This window comes from Anguilla rostrata, chromosome 14 (genome assembly GCF_018555375.3).
Source record: "Anguilla rostrata isolate EN2019 chromosome 14, ASM1855537v3, whole genome shotgun sequence".
NCBI lineage: Eukaryota > Metazoa > Chordata > Actinopteri > Anguilliformes > Anguillidae > Anguilla > Anguilla rostrata.
Window position 1 is genome coordinate 34,857,875 of NC_057946.1, and position 16,616 is coordinate 34,874,490.

A 16,616-nucleotide genomic window follows, 5' to 3' on the forward strand; every position below is an offset into this window, starting at 1 on the left:
TGCAAAAGGAAAGCTAAGGGTACTGTGCACCCCCATGTTCAGGGAAAACCCTCCAAATAATGATTCATTTCACAAGTCTGTGTTTTTACTTGAAGCATTTTTGTAGATTAAAAACTCCCATAATTAAAAGTTGTTAATCAAATGTTATAATGTATTTGATCGTTTGGGTCAATGTTTTGACATGCTTTTAAAATAAAATGTGATCAGGACAAAAATTCGTCCAACATGAATCTAAAGACTTCACAAATTCATACGCCCAAGTCTCACCAAACCAGAATCAAAACAATTTGGAAATCATGAACACATATTTTGAAATTATATGTAAATAGCTTAGTTAGCTCATTGAGTAAAGTAAAACATATTTATATATCAATTTCCAAACTTGAATCCTTGTTCGAGAAAAAATGATGAGGGACTGTGGTCAACTTTAAATGTAAGAAATACAAATATGTCTGTCATATTTTCATTCTGATTAGGCCATTTTGCAGACAGCTATTCGTTGGTATTTTTATATGTGAATACCCATCAACAAACAGTTCTTATTTTTATATTACACTGGATGTCATTATTTAAAGTGTAGATTCCGTTTCAGTTTGTATTGATTTATTACTGCTTTGAAAAATATTGTTTTGATTTTCAGCAGCTTGATGAAAAAGTATGTACTATGAATATGCAAGAATCTGGAATGTGAATATGATAGAGCTTATTATTGAAGAATTGTTTGCTTCACAGCCAATAGAGGGAATAGTTAATAGTAGAAATGAGACTGAAGATGGTGACTTCAAATGATAACTTGATATCTGTCTTTGCAAAATTATCATGTAATCGCAAACACCACAAAGAAACAGGTTGGGATTCAAATTTTATTAACATAAAAAATTATTACACAAGCATTAATTACAAAAACCAAAATGGACATTGTTGGAATCAACATCAAATTATTTGTTTACTCCAGAAAACTTTTAGAGCACATAACATTGCACATTTCAAGAGTCTTTAGGCATTTATGCTCCTTGCTGGTGATTCTGTGTCTCTTCTGTGCTGCTCTCTGCCTGTGAGCTCTGGAACTACAGGGTCTTCTCACCGGGGCTGCAGTCGATGGGCACCACTCTCTCAGCCCCCTCAGCCAGCGCCTCCGTTGGCGCCTGTATCCGGAGCTGCCCGTCCGACAGGGAGCACGTCACCGCATTGGGGTTCACACCTTCAGGCAGATCAAACTCCTGTCTGAACTCCTGCCTTTTATAAGAGTAGGAGCCCTTTCCATCGTCCTGCTTCTTCTCCGTCTTCCCACACACCTGTAGCTTCCTTCCCACCTGCTTGACAGTCAGGTCCTCTGGTGAGAAATCTTTAGTGTCCAGTGTCAGGGCAAAGTGATCGCCGTCCTTCTCCAGTTTGTATAAAACTGGCTGGATGGTCTGAGAGGTTGGGACCTGGTTAATCCCCTCAAAGATTCTGTGCTGAAGCCTGTCCAGCTGGTTCAGACTTTTGTTCATCTCCTGCATATGTCTCTGCAGCATCTCCCCCTGGAAGAAGAGCGGCTGTATCTGTGGCCAGAGACTGCGTACGGGCCAGTGGAAATCCATCAGGTGGCCGAAGGAAGGCTGGAATACGCGGGAGCACATCATCTTCACTGAGAAGTCGGCGTTGTTCCTTTTTGCTGTGAGTTGCCGTGTGCGCAGAGTTTGCTCTGAGTGTTTCTGTCGCAGCATTCAAATCTCCGGGCTTTTAAAGCAGCGTACCGTGAGCTCCAGGCACTTCAAGAACATTCCTGTTATTTCCACAGTCCTCCACTGAGTGTCGCCTGTAGGGGAATGATGACGTCACTCCAGTCATATTCTAGAACGGGAAGTTTACAGAGCTGGATGCCAGCCAGATTTGTCAGGCTCACAGTGTTACTGTACTTACTAACACTAGTGTCTTTAGTATGTCTGAAATCATTTTCTAAATTTAAAAATAGATAATCAGCTGCGAAGAATAACATCGCTTTGTAAATCTATTTTTCACAGTGTATTTTTCAATTTTCTGAGACTACCTACAGTTGTTTATAGTTGTCTATTCTCATAATTCTTCCAAACTTTTATTTCTCTTGCTGTGATATATCACTAAATGTGATCTATTTTGAATAGCAGAATTATTTTTTGTTAAAAATTGTGTTACTGAACAGCATCAAAACAAAAGTTTATTTTGAAAGGATCAAAACATCAGTTGTGTTTTGAATTGGTTTTTATGAAGACGACAGATATTCTGTCAATGTAGAACTAATTTAGTGCCACTTACTCTCGCTGAAAGCGGCATATTGCAAAAGGAAAGCATAATGGGTACTGTAGACACCCCATGTTCATGAAAACCCTCCAACATAATAGATATCATTTCAGCAACGTCTGTGTTTTTATCTTTCAAGCAGTTTTGTAGATTAAAAACTGCCCATAATTGAAAGATTAGTTAATACAATAATGTTATACATGTATTTGAATCGTTTGGGTCAATGTTTTGACATGCTTTTAAAATAAAATGTGATCAGGACAGAAATTCAGTCCAATATCCATGAATCTCAAAGACTTCTCAAATTCATAAGCCCAAGTCTCACCAAACCATATTCAAACCAAGTTGAAAATCATGAACACATATTTTGGAAATAATATGTAAATAGCTTAGTTAGCTCATTGAGTAAACTAAAAAATATTTATATATCAATTTCCAAACTTTAAATAATGAAATCCAGTCTAATATAAAATAAAGAACTGTGTTTCATGATGGATATTCACATATAAAAGATACCAAAGTATAGCTGTCTGAAAAATGGCCTAATCAGAATGAAAATATGACAGACATATTTGTATTTCTTACATTTAAAGGTTAACACAGTCCCTCATCATTTTTTCTAGCACAAGGATTAAAGTGTTTGATTTTGTTTCAGTTTGCATTTGATTTATTGCTGCTTTGAAAAACATTGTTTTGATTTTCAGCAGCTTGATGAAAAAGTATGTACTTACGAATATGCAAGATTCTGGAATGTGAATATGATAGAGCTTATTATTGAAATTTTTTTTATGTTTCACAGCCAATAGAGGAAATAGCAATCACTATAAATGAGATTCATATTGAATTCAAATGATAATTTGATATCATGTTCAGTGCTAAATAATCATGTAATCACAACACCACAAAGAAACAGGTTGGGATTTCAGATTTTATTAACATAGAGAATTATTACACAAGCATTACTTACAAAAACCAAAATGGGCATTATTGGAATCAGCATAACATAATTTGTTTACTCCAGAAAACTTTTAGAGCAAGTAATTTCAAGATTTTCAAGAGTTTTCAAGAGTATTTAGGCATTTATGCTCCCTGCTGGTGATTCTGTGTCTCTTCTGTGCTTCCCTCTGTCTGTGAGCTCTGGAACTGCAGGGTCTTCTCACCGGGGCTGCAGTCGATGGGCACCACTCTCTCGGCCCCCTCAGCCAGCGCCTCCGTTGGCGCCTGTATCCGGAGCTGCCCGTCCGACAGGGAGCACGTCACCGCATTGGGGTTCACACCTTCAGGCAGATCAAACTCCTGTCTGAACTCCTGCCTTTTATAAGAGTAGGAGCCCTTTCCATCGTCCTGCTTCTTCTCCGTCTTCCCACACACCTGTAGCTTCCTTCCCACCTGTTTGACAGTCAGGTCCTCTGGTGAGAAATCTTTAGTGTCCAGTGTGAGGGCAAAGTGATCCCCGTCCTTCTCCAGCTTGTATGAGACTGGCTGGATGGTCTGAGAGGCTGGGACGTGGTCCATCTCCTCAAAGATCCTGTGCTGAAGTCTGTCCAGCATGTTCAGACTGTTCCTCATCTCCTGCATGTGTCTCTGCAGCATCTCCCCCTGGAAGAAGAGAGGCTGTATCTGTGGCCAGAGACTGCGTACGGGCCAGTGGAAATCCATCAGGTGGCCGAAGGAAGGCTGGAATACGCGGGAGCACATCATCTTCGCTGAGAAGTCGGCGTTGTTCCTTTTTGCTGTAAGTTGCCGTGTGCCCAGAGTTTGCTCTGAGTGTTTCTGTCGCAGCATTCAAATCTCCGGGCTTTTAAAGTAGCGCACTGTGAGCTCCAGGCGCTTCAGGAACATTCCTGTCATTTCCACAGTCCTCCACTGTAGGGGAATGATGACGTCACTCCAGTCATATTCTAGAATGGGAAGTTTACAGGGCTGGATGCCAGCCAGATTTGTCTGGCTCACAGAGTTACTGTACTTACTAACACTAGTGTCTTTAGCATGTCTGAAATCATTTTCTAAATTTAAAAATAGATAATCAGCTGCAAAGAATAACATCGCTTTGTAAATCTATTTTTCACAGTGTAATTTTCTGAGACTACCTACAGTTGTTTATAGTCGTCTATTCTCATAATTCTTCCAAACTTTTATTTCTCTTGCTGTGATATATCACTAAATGTGATCTATTTTGAATAGCAGAATTATTTTTTGTTAAAAATTGTGTTACTGAACAGCATCAAAACAAAAGTTTATTTTGAAAGGATCAAAACATCAGTTGTGTTTTGAATTCGTTTTTATGAAGATGACAGATATTCTGTCAATGTAGAACTAATTTAGTGCCACTTACTCTCGCTGAATGCGGCATATTGCAAAAGGAGAGCATAATGGGTACTGTAGACACCCCATGTTCATGAAAACCCTCCAACATAATAGATATAATTTCAGCAACGTCTGTGTTTTTATCTTTGAAGCAGTTTTGTAGATTAAAAACTGCCCATAATTGAAAGATTAGTTAATACAATAATGTTATACATGTATTTGAATCGTTTGGGTCAATGTTTTGACATGCTTTTAAAATAAAATGTGATCAGGACAGAAATTCAGTCCAATATCCATGAATCTCAAAGACTTCTCAAATTCATAAGCCCAAGTCTCACCAAACCAGAATCAAAACAATTTGGAAATCATGAACACATATTTTGGAAATAATATGTAAATAGCTTAGTTAGCTCATTGAGTAAACTAAAAAATATTTATATATCAATTTCCAAACTTTAATCCTTTTACTAGAAAAAATGATGAGGGACTGTGTCAACCTTTAAATGTAAGAAATACAAATATATCTGTCATATTTTCATTCTGATTAGGCCATTTTGCAGACAGCTATACTTTGGTATCTTTTATATGTGAATATCCATCATGAAACACAGTTCTTTATTTTATATTACACTGGATTTCATTATTTAAAGTGTTTGATTTTGTTTCAGTTTGCATTTGATTTATTGCTGCTTTGAAAAACATTGTTTTGATTTTCAGCAGCTTGATGAAAATGTATGTACCTATGAATATGCAAGAATCTGGAATGTGAATATGATAGAGCTCATTATTGAAAAAAATGTTATGTTTCACAGCCAATAGAGGGAATAGCAATCAGTATAAATGAGATTCATATTGAATTCAAATGATAATTTGATATCATGTTCAGTGCTAAATAATCATGTAATCACAACACCACAAAGAAACAGGTTGGGATTTCAGATTTTATTAACATAGAAAATTATTACACAAGCATTACTTACAAAAACCAAAATGGGCATTATTGGAATCAGCATAAAATAATTTGTTTACTCCAGAAAACTTTTAGAGCAAGTAATTTCAAGATTTTCAAGAGTTTTCAAGAGTCTTTAGGCATTTATGCTCCCTGCTGGTGGTTCTGCGTCTCTTCTGTGCTTCCCTCTGCCTGTGAGCTCTGGAACTGCAGGGTCTTCTCACCGGGGCTGCAGTCGATGGGCACCACTCTCTCGGCCCCCTCAGCCAGCGCCTCCGTTGGCGCCTGTATCCGGAGCTGCCCGTCCGACAGGGAGCACGTCACCGCATTGGGGTTCACACCTTCAGGCAGATCAAACTCCTGTCTGAACTCCTGCCTTTTATAAGAGTAGGAGCCCTTTCCATCGTCCTGCTTCTTCTCCGTCTTCCCACACACCTGTAGCTTCCTTCCCACCTGCTTGACAGTCAGGTCCTCTGGTGAGAAATCTTTAGTGTCCAGTGTGAGGGCAAAGTGATCTCCGTCCTTCTCCAGTTTGTATAAAACTGGCTGGATTGTCTGAGAGGTTGGGACCTGGTTAATCCCCTCAAAGATTCTGTGCTGAAGCATGTCCAGCTGGTCCAGACTTTTGTTCATCTCCTGCATATGTCTCTGCAGCATCTCCTCCTGGAAGAAGAGAGGTTGTATCTGTGGCCAGAGACTGCGTACGGGCCAGTGGATATCCATCAGGTGGCCAAAAGAAGGCTGGAATACGCGGGAGCACATCATCTTCACTGAGAAGTCGGCGTTGTTCCTTTTTGCTGTAAGTTGCCGTGTGCGCAGAGTTTGCTCTGAGTGTTTCTGTCGCAGCATTCAAATCTTCGGGCTTTTAAAGCAGCGCACTGTGAGCTCCAGGCGCTTCAGGAACATTCTTGTCATTTCCACAGTCCTCCACTGAGTGTCGCACTCTGAGCTCCTGGCGCTTCAGGAACATTCCTGTCATTTCTACAGCCCTCCACTGGGTGTCGCCTGTAGGGGAATGATGACTTCACTCATGTCATATTCTAGAACGGGAAGTTTACAGGGCAGGATGCCAGCCAGATTTGTCAGGCTCACAGAGTTACTGTACTTACTAACACTAGCATCTTTAGCATGTCTGATATCATTTTCCAAATTTTAAAATAGATAATCAGCTGCAAAGAATAACATCCTTTGTAAATCTATTTTTCACAGTGTACAATTTTCTGGACTACTAAGTTGTTTATAATTGTCTATTCTCATAATTCTTCCAACACTTTATTTCTCTTGCTGTAATTATCACTAAATGTGATCTATTTTGAATAGCAGAATTATTTTGTTAAAAATTGTGTTACTGAACAGCATCAAAACAAAAGTTTATTTTGAAAGGATCAAACATCAGTTGTGTTTTGAATTGGTATTATGAGAGACAGTATATTCTGTCAATGTAGAACTAATTTAGTGCCACTTACTCACTGACAGCTGCATATTGAAAAGGAGAGCATAATGGTACTGTAGACACTCACATGTTCATGAAAACCTCCACATAAATATAACATTTCAGCAAACGTCTTGTTTTTATCTTTGAAGCAGTTTTTAGCTGATTAAAACTGCCCATAATTGAAAGATTAGTTAATACATAATGTTATACATGTATTTGAATCGTTGGGTCAGTGTTTTGACATGCTTTAAAAAAAAGTGATCAGGACAAAATTCAGTGCAATATCCATGAATCTCAAGACTTCCAAATTCATAAGCCCAATTCACAAACCAGATCAAAACAATTGAAAATCATGAACACATATTTTTGAAATATATGTAAATAGCTTAGTTGCTCATTGAGTAATAAAAAATATTATATATCAATTTCAAACTTGAATCCCTTGTTCGAGAAAAAATGATGAGGGACTGTGTCAACCTTATTAATGTAAGAAATACAAATATATCTGTCAATTTTCATTCTAATTAGGCCATTTTGCAGACAGCTATACTTTGGTATCTTTATATGTGAATATCCATCATGAAACACAGTTCTTTATTTTATATTACACTGGATTTGCATTATTTAATAGTGTTTATTTTTTTGCTGCTTTGAAAAAATTGTTTTGATTTTAGCAGCTTGATGAAAAAGTATGTACCATGAATTGAAGAATCTGGAATGTGAATATGATAGAGTCATTATTGAAAAATTTGTGTGTTTCACAGCCAATAGAGGAATAGCAATCAGTATAAATGAGATTCATGAAAATGAATTCAAATGATAATTTGATATCATGTTCAGTGTAAAGATCATGTATTCACAACACCAAAAGAAACAGTTTGGGATTTCAAATTTTATTAACATAAAAAATTATTACACAAGCAATAATTACAAAAACCAAACTGGACATTGTTGGAATCAACATCAAATTATTTGTTTACTCCAGAAAACTTTTAGAGCAAGTAATTTCAAGATTTTCAAGAGTTTTCAAGAGTCTTTAGGCATTTATGCTCCCTGCTGGTGGTTCTGTGTCTCTTCTGTGCTGCCCTCTGCCTGTGAGCTCTGGAACTGCAGGGTCTTCTCACCGGGGCTGCAGTCGATGGGCACCACTCTCTCGGCACCCTCAGCCAGCGCCTCCGTTGGCGCCTGTATCCGGAGCTGCCCGTCCGACAGGGAGCACGTCACCGCATTGGGGTTCACACCTTCAGGCAGGTCAAACTCCTGTCTGAACTCCTGCCTTTTATAAGAGTAGGAGCCCTTTCCATCGTCCTGCTTCTTCTCCGTCTTCCCACACACCTGTAGCTTCCTTCCCACCTGCTTGACTGTCAGGTCCTCTGGTGAGAAGTCCTTAGTGTCCAGTGTGAGGGCAAAGTGATCCCCGTCCTTCTCCAGCTTGTATGAGACTGACTGGATGGTCTGAGAGGCTGAGACGTGGTCCATCTCCTCAAAGATCCTGTGCTGAAGTCTGTCCAGCATGTTCAGACTGTTCCTCATCTCCTGCATGTGTCTCTGCAGCATCTCCCCCTGGAAGAAGAGAGGCTGTATCTGTGCCCAGAGACTGCGTACGGGCCAGTGGAAATCCATCAGGTGGCCGAAGGAAGGCTGGAATACGCGGGAGAACATCATCTTCATTGAGAAGTTGGCACTGTTCCTTTTAGTTGAAAGTTGCAGTGTGCGCAGAGTTTGCTCTGAGTGTTTCTGTCACAGCATTCAAAGCTCAGGGCTTTTAAAGCAGCGTACCGTGAGCTCCAGGCACTTCAGGAACATTCCTGTCATTTCCACAGTTCTCCACTGGGTGTCGCACTGTGAGCACCAGGTGTTTCAGGAACATTCTTGTCATTTCCACAGTCCTCCAGAGTGTGTCGCTTCTAGGGCAATGATGACGTCACTGGATATCTGGATGCCAGCCAGATCTGTCAGGCTCATGGAGTTAGTGTACCCACGGACATCAGTGTCTCTTGCATTTCTGAAATCATTCTCTAAATATAAAAATAAATTATTTTCTGTGAAGGACCAATCTTTTTGTGTTTTATTTTTAAATCAATTTCACACAGTGTGTTTTTTTATTTTTTTTTCTGAGACTACTACAGTAGTCTCAGAAGATGGCAGTCTACAGTAGTCTATAAATATAACGCTTTCACACTTATAATTTGATCTCTGTCAAAAACCAGCACATATGAATTCATTTTATGTGTGAAAATGTTTTTGGTACAAAATTTTGTCTTCTGAATTGCATTGTATCAAACAATTTATTATTATAGGGTCCAAAAGTCACTTCTATTTTAAATTTGTTTTGATGAAGACAACATTCGACGTTCTGTCGATGTAATACTTATGCTATGCTACTGAATTGATGCATCTTGATGAAAAGGTATTTACCCATGAATGTGTGAGAATCTGGAGTATGAATATAATAGAGTTTATTATTGAAGATATTTTTGTGTTTCTCAGCCAATAAAGGGAATAGATTTCAGTATAAATTAGATTCAAGATGTTGACTTAAAATGAAAATTTGATATCATGTTCAGTGCTAAATTATCACATAATCACAAAACCACAAAGAAATAGATTGGGATTTCAGATTTTATTATCAACACACCTTCAGGCAGATCAAACTCCTGTCTGAACTCTTGCCTTTTATAAGAGCAGAAGCTTTTTCCATCGTCCTGCTTCTTCTCCATCTTCCCACACACCTGTAGTTTCCTTCCCACCTGCTTGACACTCGTGTCCTCTGGTGAAAACTCATTGGTGTCCAGTGTCGATTGCTTATGGCTCAGAGGGAGATTTTGGCGATGTCAGTACCATCACTGTAGTATTAGCAGTTGTTTGCCTTACTGTACCTGCATTGACCAGCTTTGTCCAGCTAGAGGTCAGCTTCGACCAGCTATGAAAGTGTACATTTTCAGTAGAACATCCCTGGCAATGCGGCGTGTATTGGCAGAAAAGATAACAGCTTTGTCCTCGTTAGTATAGTGGTCAGTATCCCCGCCTGTCACGCGGGGGCCAGCCGTGTATAGGTGTAACGCCGTCCCACGGAAACGAGGGTTCGAATCCGCCCTTGGGCAAATAAATAATCGTTCGTAATTGATTTGTTCTTCACAGAAGTGTCTCGGATGACGCTTCTTCTTTTTTTAGGTTTGATATTAACGTGATATTTGTTCTCCACCTCCATTTTATTACGGAGAGGATCAGGAAATCTTTTCTGCCGAATCAATACATATAAAGTTATCAAAGTATTTACATCGGATCAATTATCGCAACAGTACAAATTGGATTACAACATTACATATTACAATTCTTAATAAACACATAAACAGCCAAGTATAAATGTAAAGCTATATTTGTATTTTCGTTCGTAACAGTATTAGCAGGGTTGATATGCACAAGCATGAAATGGGATTGGGGCTGGGACTGGAGCAGGCGGATTTGCCGAGGCTGCAAGGTGACAACTGGCACACATGCAGTCGGACTCCCTGCAGTCGCGTGCTGCCGCGGCTGCTGGGTCTCCTGAAGCTCGAGCTCCTGGAGCTTGGGTGTTAAGAGAAGCACTGGCATTGGTCTGCTTTTGCCAAGTACTTCATGGGCCACTTCTGAAGCAGAAATTAATTTTTTTATATACAGTGAGCTCCATAACGTTAGGGACAAAGCCGCATTTCTTTACTTGGTTCTGTACTTCATACTTTTAGATTTGTAATCAAACAATGTGGTTAAAGTGCAGCTATCAGCTCTCAGCTCTTATGAAAGATTATTTTAATACATTTTGATTTCACCCTGTAGAAATGACAGCGCTCTCTATACATACATACAACCCCAATTCCAAAAAAGCTGAGACAGTATGGAAAATGCTAATAAAAACAAAAGGGAGTGATAATGTTAAATATTGTACATTTTATTTACCCTGTACTACATTTAAAACACTACAACAGCACATTATTTGATGTTTTACCTTGTGAATTTACTTGTTTTTTGAAAATATACACTCATTTCAAATCTGTTGACTGCAACACGCTCCAAAAAAGCTGGGACAGTCGAGTGTTTACCACTTTGTAACATCACCATTTCTTTTAATAACGCTTATTAAATTTGGGCAATATTTTTCAAGTCAAAGCAAATTTAAAAATGACTGCTTTCTGTTTTATTTGCATTTAATTTACCGTCTCGACTTTTTTAGAATTGGGGATGTACATACGTATTTTCAGGGTGCCATAATGTTCAGGACAAATGGTTTCACGTGTGTTTCTGATTAGTCAGGTGTGTTCAATTGCTTCTTCAGTACAATTATAAGGTATGCCAATGGAAGGAAGCCATTATGAGGCTGGGATATATGAAAAAACAGACATAGGCCAAACTTAAGCTTACCAAAGTCAACCGCTTGGAACATCATTAAGAACGAGAGCACTGGTGAGCTCAGTAATCACAAAGGGCCTGGTAGGCCAAGGTGGACCTATACAGTTGATGACCAAAGAATTCTCGCTATAATGAAATAACATTAACTCTAAAACAGAGACCTGGACAGTAATATTTGGGGAGGGTTTATATTTTCATGGGAACTGTACATCATGATGCTGTATAAATGGTAGGTTCTTTATGCCCTTGACCTTATGTTTTGTCATTTTGAAACACAACCTTGTGTAGCTCTATCACCCAGTATTATCAAATTCTCAACATGAAAATTATTATTGTTATTATAATGATTTTTCACTGATCTCCCTTTTTTGTGTGCTGTCAATCCAGGGGATAGGGTGGGAGGGGTAGTTAATATGAATTGCATTACACAAATTCTGTATTGTCTGAAGGTGGAGGCAGCAATATTTGTACTGTGTCCTGTTCTATATTGAATAGTTAAAACTGACTGATAATAATAATAATAATAATAATGGTAAGTATATAAACATATAGATAGGAAAGCGTTTGTTAAGATGGCTGAATGACAGTACTGACAATGAACAATTAGAGATGGCATTACTTATTGCCTTGACAGCAATAGTGTAATAAGTAATAATATTTAAAAAATGTATGTCTAGACGTGAGTGTTACACAAGGCACATGTAAAGGGGCAATACCAATAATGATGATGATACCAGCAATAATATAGTGAGGGGGAAATGAAACATATTGTAAACTAAACCCTAATATGATTGCAGGGCCATGGAAATAATAGCTGGTGTACTGAGACACAAACGTGCACATGTACACATGTCCCATTTACCTGCGATATTCTCACTTAAAAGTGTTATTATGCACGGACAAGCCAACAAACGGGACGTGAAACCCAATAATGAAGTCAAATAGGAAAAATGAAACTACTGGTCTTTTAGCTGAAATAATGACAGAATACCTCGATGACATCAATATAAAACAGGAACCTGTTTGTAATAAATTTATTAAGACTTACCGAAGCGTAGGTACCACAAAATAACCGCAAAACGCCTTATTTAATATTCGAATTTATTTGTCTATACGCTGTCATTCATTCATTCGGGACGGCAACGTTAAGAACTACCGTTGAGAACGAATGGGGAAAGGTAAAGGCAGTGACGAAAACGGTCTTCCTGCATCCGGGACGGAACAGCGCCGCGAAAAAATACGCGCGGCCGAAAATATATTACATCCGTAGTGTTAAGAACTACCGTTGAGAACGAACGGTAAAAGTTAAGGGAAGTTAAGCGTAACTATCCACGGCTCCCGCAGCAGGGCCAGCCGTGTATAGGTGTAACGCCGTCCCACGGAAACGAGGGTTCGAATCCGCCCGCGGGCAAATAAATAATCGTTCGTAATGATTGTTCTTCACAGAAGTGTCTCAGATAATGCTTCTTCTTTTTTTTTAGGTTTGATATTAACATGATATTTGTTCTCCACCTCTATTTTATTATGGAGAGGATCAGGAAATCTTTTCTGCCGAATCAATACATATAAAGTTATCAAAGTATTTACATCGGATCAATTATTGCAACAGTACAAATAGGATTACAACATTACATATTACAATTCTTAATAAACACATAAACAGCCAAGTATAAATGTAAAGCTATATTTGTATTTTCGTTCGTAACAGTATTAGCAGGGTTGATATGCACAAGCATGAAATGGGATTGGGGCTGGGACTGGAGCAGGCGGATTTACCGAGGATGCAAGGTGACAACTGGCACACATGCAGTCGGACTCCTGCAGTCGCGTGCTGCCGCGGCTGCTGGGTTCCTGAAGCTCGAGCTCCTGGAGCTTGGGTGTTAAGAGAAGCACTGGCATTGGTCTGCTTTTGCCAAGTACTTCATGGGCCACTTCTGAACAGAAATTATATTTTATATACATGAGCTCCATAACGTTAGGGACAAAGCCGTATTTTCTTTACTTGGTTCTGTACTCATAATTTTAGATTTGTAATCAAACAATTTACATGTGGTTAAGTGCAGCTATCAGCTCTCAGCTCTTATGAAAGTTATTTTAATACATTTTGATTTCACCCTGTAGAAATGACAGCACTCTCTATACATACATACAACCCCAATTCCAAAAAAGCTGAGACAGTATGGAAAATGCTAATAAAAACAAAAAGGTGTGATAATGTTAAATATTGTACATTTTATTTACCCTGATATTTAAAACACTACAACAGCACATTATTTGATGTTTTACCTTGTGAATTTAATTGTTTTTTGAAAATATACACTCATTTCAAATCTGTTGACTGCAACATCGCTCCAAAAAGTTGGGACAGTCGAGTGTTTACCACTACGTAACATACCATTTCTTTTAATACGCTTATTAAATTTGGGCAATATTTTTCAAGTCAAAGTTTAAAAATGACTGCTTTCTGTTTTATTTGCATTTAATTTACCGTCTCGACTTTTTAGAATTGGGGATGTACGTACTATTTTCAGGGTGCCTAATGTTCAGGACAAATGGTTTCACGTGTGTTTCTGATTAGTCAGGTGTGTTCAATTGCTTCCAGTACAATTATAAGGTATGCCAATGGAAGGAAGCCATTATGAGGCTGGGATATATGAAAAAACAGTCAGAGACATAGGCCAAACCTTAAGCTTACCAAAGTCAACCGCTGGAACATCATTAAGAACGAGAGCACTGGTGAGCTCAGTAATCACAAAGGGCCTGGTAGGCCAAGGTGGACCATACAGTTGATGACCAAAGAATTCTCGCTATAATGAAATAACATTAACTCGAAAACAGAGACCTGGACAGTAAAATTTGGGGAGGGTTTATATTTTCATGGGAATGTACATCATAATGCTGTATAAATGGTAGGTTCTTTATGCCCTTGACCTTATGTTTTGCCATTTTGATACACACCTTGTGTAGCTCTATCACCCAGTATTATCAAATTCTCAACATGAAATTATTATTGTTATTATAATGATTTTCCACTGATCTCCCTTTTTTGTGCGCTGTCAATCCAGGGGATAGGGTGGGAGGGGTAGTTAATATGAATTGCATTACACAAATTCTGTACTGTCTGAAGGTGGAGGCAGCAATATTTGTACTGTGTCCTGTTCTATATTGAATAGTTAAAACTGACTGATAATAAAAATAATAATAATAATAATAATAATAATGGTAAGTATATAAACATATAGATAGGAAAGCGTTTGTTAAGCTGGCTGAATGACAGTACTGACAATGAACAATTAGAGATGGCATTACTTATTGCCTTGACAGCAATAGTGTAATAAGTAATAATTTAAAAAATGTATGTCTAGACCGTGACGTGTTACACAAGGCACATGTAAAGGGGGCAATACCAATAATGATGATGATACCAGCAATAATATAGTGAGGGGGAAATGAAACATATTGTAAACTAAACCCTAATATGATTGCAGGGCCATGGAAATAATAGCTGGTGTACTGAGACACAAACGTGCACATGTACACATGTCCCATTTACCTGCGATATTCTCACTTAAAAGTGTTATTATGCACGGACAAGCCAACAAACGGGACGTGAAACCCAATAATGAAGTCAAATAGGAAAAATGAAACTACTGGTCTTTTAGCTGAAATAATGACAGAATACCTCGATGACATCAATATAAAACAGGAACCTGTTTGTAATAAATTTATTAAGACTTACCGAAGCGTAGGTACCACAAAATAACCGCAAAACGCCTTATTTAATATTCGAATTTATTTGTCTATACGCTGTCATTCATTCATTCGGGACGGCAACGTTAAGAACTACCGTTGAGAACGAATGGGGAAAGGTAAAGGCAGTGACGAAAACGGTCTTCCTGCATCCGGGACGGAACAGCGCCGCGAAAAAATACGCGCGGCCGAAAATATATTACATCCGTAGTGTTAAGAACTACCGTTGAGAACGAACGGTAAAAGTTAAGGGAAGTTAAGCGTAACTATCCACGGCTCCCGCGCGCGGGCCAGCCGTGTATAGGTGTAACGGGCTCCCACGGAAATGAGGGTTCGAATCCACCTGCGGGCAAATAAATAATCGTTCATAATTGATTTGTTCTTCACAGAAGTGTCTCGGATACGCTCTTTTTTTTTAGGTTTGATATTAACATGATATTTGTTCTCCACCTCTATTTTATTATGGAGAGGATCAGGAAATCTTTTCTGCCGAATCAATACATATAAAGTTATCAAAGTATTTACATCGGATCAATTATTGCAACAGTACAAATAGGATTACAACATTACATATTACAATTCTTAATAAACACATAAACAGCCAAGTATAAATGTAAAGCTATATTTGTATTTTCGTTCGTAACAGTATTAGCAGGGTTGATATGCACAAGCATGAATTGGGATTGGGTCTGGAGCAGGTGGATTTACCAAGGCTGCAAGGTGACAACTGGCACACATGCAGTCGGACTCCTTGCAGTCGCGTGCTGCCGCGGCTGCTGGGTCTCCTGAAGCTCGAGCTCCTGGAGCTTGGGTGTTAAGAGAAGCACTGGCATTGGTCTGCTTTTGCCAAGTACTTTATGGGCCACTTCTGAAGCAGAAATTATATTTTTATATACAGTGAGCTCCATAACGTTAGGGACAAAGCCGTATTTTCTTTACTTGGTTCTGTACTTCATAATTTTAGATTTGTAATCAAACAATTTACATGTGGTTAAAGTGCAGCTATCAGCTCTCAGCTCTTATGAAAGATTATTTTAATACATTTTGATTTCACCCTGTAGAAATAACAGCGCTCTCTATACATACATACAACCCCAATTCCAAAAAAGCTGAGACAGTATGGAAAATGCTAATAAAAACAAAAGGGAGTGATAATGTTAAATATTGTACATTTTATTTACCCTGTACTATATTTAAAACACTACAACAGCACATTATTTGATGTTTTACCTTGTGAATTTACTTGTTTTTTGAAAATATACACTCATTTCAAATCTGTTGACTGCAACACGCTCCAAAAAAGCTGGGACAGTCGAGTGTTTACCACTTTGTAACATCACCATTTCTTTTAATAACGCTTATTAAATTTGGGCAATATTTTTCAAGTCAAAGCAAATTTAAAAATGACTGCTTTCTGTTTTATTTGCATTTAATTTACCGTCTCGACTTTTTTAGAATTGGGGATGTACATACGTATTTTCAGGGTGCCATAATGTTCAGGACAAATGGTTTCACGTGTGTTTCTGA

At 38.4% G+C, this 16,616-nt stretch overlaps 4 protein-coding genes across 4 annotated transcripts; all 4 read right to left on the reverse strand.

Annotated features, from left to right (window-relative positions):
• Positions 1-861: 861 nt before the first annotated feature.
• LOC135239360 (heat shock protein 30-like) lies at positions 862-1,760 on the reverse strand. The gene has a single exon (XM_064307962.1). The coding sequence runs from the start codon at positions 1,707-1,709 to the stop codon at positions 1,068-1,070; it is 642 nt and encodes a 213-aa protein (XP_064164032.1). The 5' UTR covers positions 1,710-1,760; the 3' UTR covers positions 862-1,067.
• Positions 1,761-3,318: 1,558 nt separating this feature from the next.
• LOC135239369 (heat shock protein 30-like) lies at positions 3,319-4,029 on the reverse strand. Its single transcript, XM_064307980.1, has one exon. The coding sequence runs from the start codon at positions 3,961-3,963 to the stop codon at positions 3,343-3,345; it is 621 nt and encodes a 206-aa protein (XP_064164050.1). The 5' UTR covers positions 3,964-4,029; the 3' UTR covers positions 3,319-3,342.
• Positions 4,030-5,514: 1,485 nt separating this feature from the next.
• On the reverse strand, positions 5,515-6,388 carry LOC135239226 (heat shock protein 30-like). The gene has a single exon (XM_064307742.1). The coding sequence runs from the start codon at positions 6,365-6,367 to the stop codon at positions 5,663-5,665; it is 705 nt and encodes a 234-aa protein (XP_064163812.1). The 5' UTR covers positions 6,368-6,388; the 3' UTR covers positions 5,515-5,662.
• A 1,450-nt stretch (positions 6,389-7,838) lies between these two features.
• LOC135239341 (heat shock protein 30-like) lies at positions 7,839-8,870 on the reverse strand. Its single transcript, XM_064307936.1, has one exon. It carries the CDS (start codon positions 8,622-8,624, stop codon positions 7,998-8,000), a length of 627 nt encoding a protein of 208 aa, XP_064164006.1. The 5' UTR covers positions 8,625-8,870; the 3' UTR covers positions 7,839-7,997.
• Positions 8,871-16,616: the final 7,746 nt, after the last annotated feature.

Coding starts and splice junctions, on each gene's coding strand:
- LOC135239226 (XM_064307742.1), bottom strand. CDS start 6,367: ATGCTGCGACAGAAACACTCAGAGCAAACTCTGCGCACACGGCAACTT.
- LOC135239360 (XM_064307962.1), bottom strand. CDS start 1,709: ATGCTGCGACAGAAACACTCAGAGCAAACTCTGCGCACACGGCAACTC.
- LOC135239341 (XM_064307936.1), bottom strand. CDS start 8,624: ATGAAGATGATGTTCTCCCGCGTATTCCAGCCTTCCTTCGGCCACCTG.
- LOC135239369 (XM_064307980.1), bottom strand. CDS start 3,963: ATGATGTGCTCCCGCGTATTCCAGCCTTCCTTCGGCCACCTGATGGAT.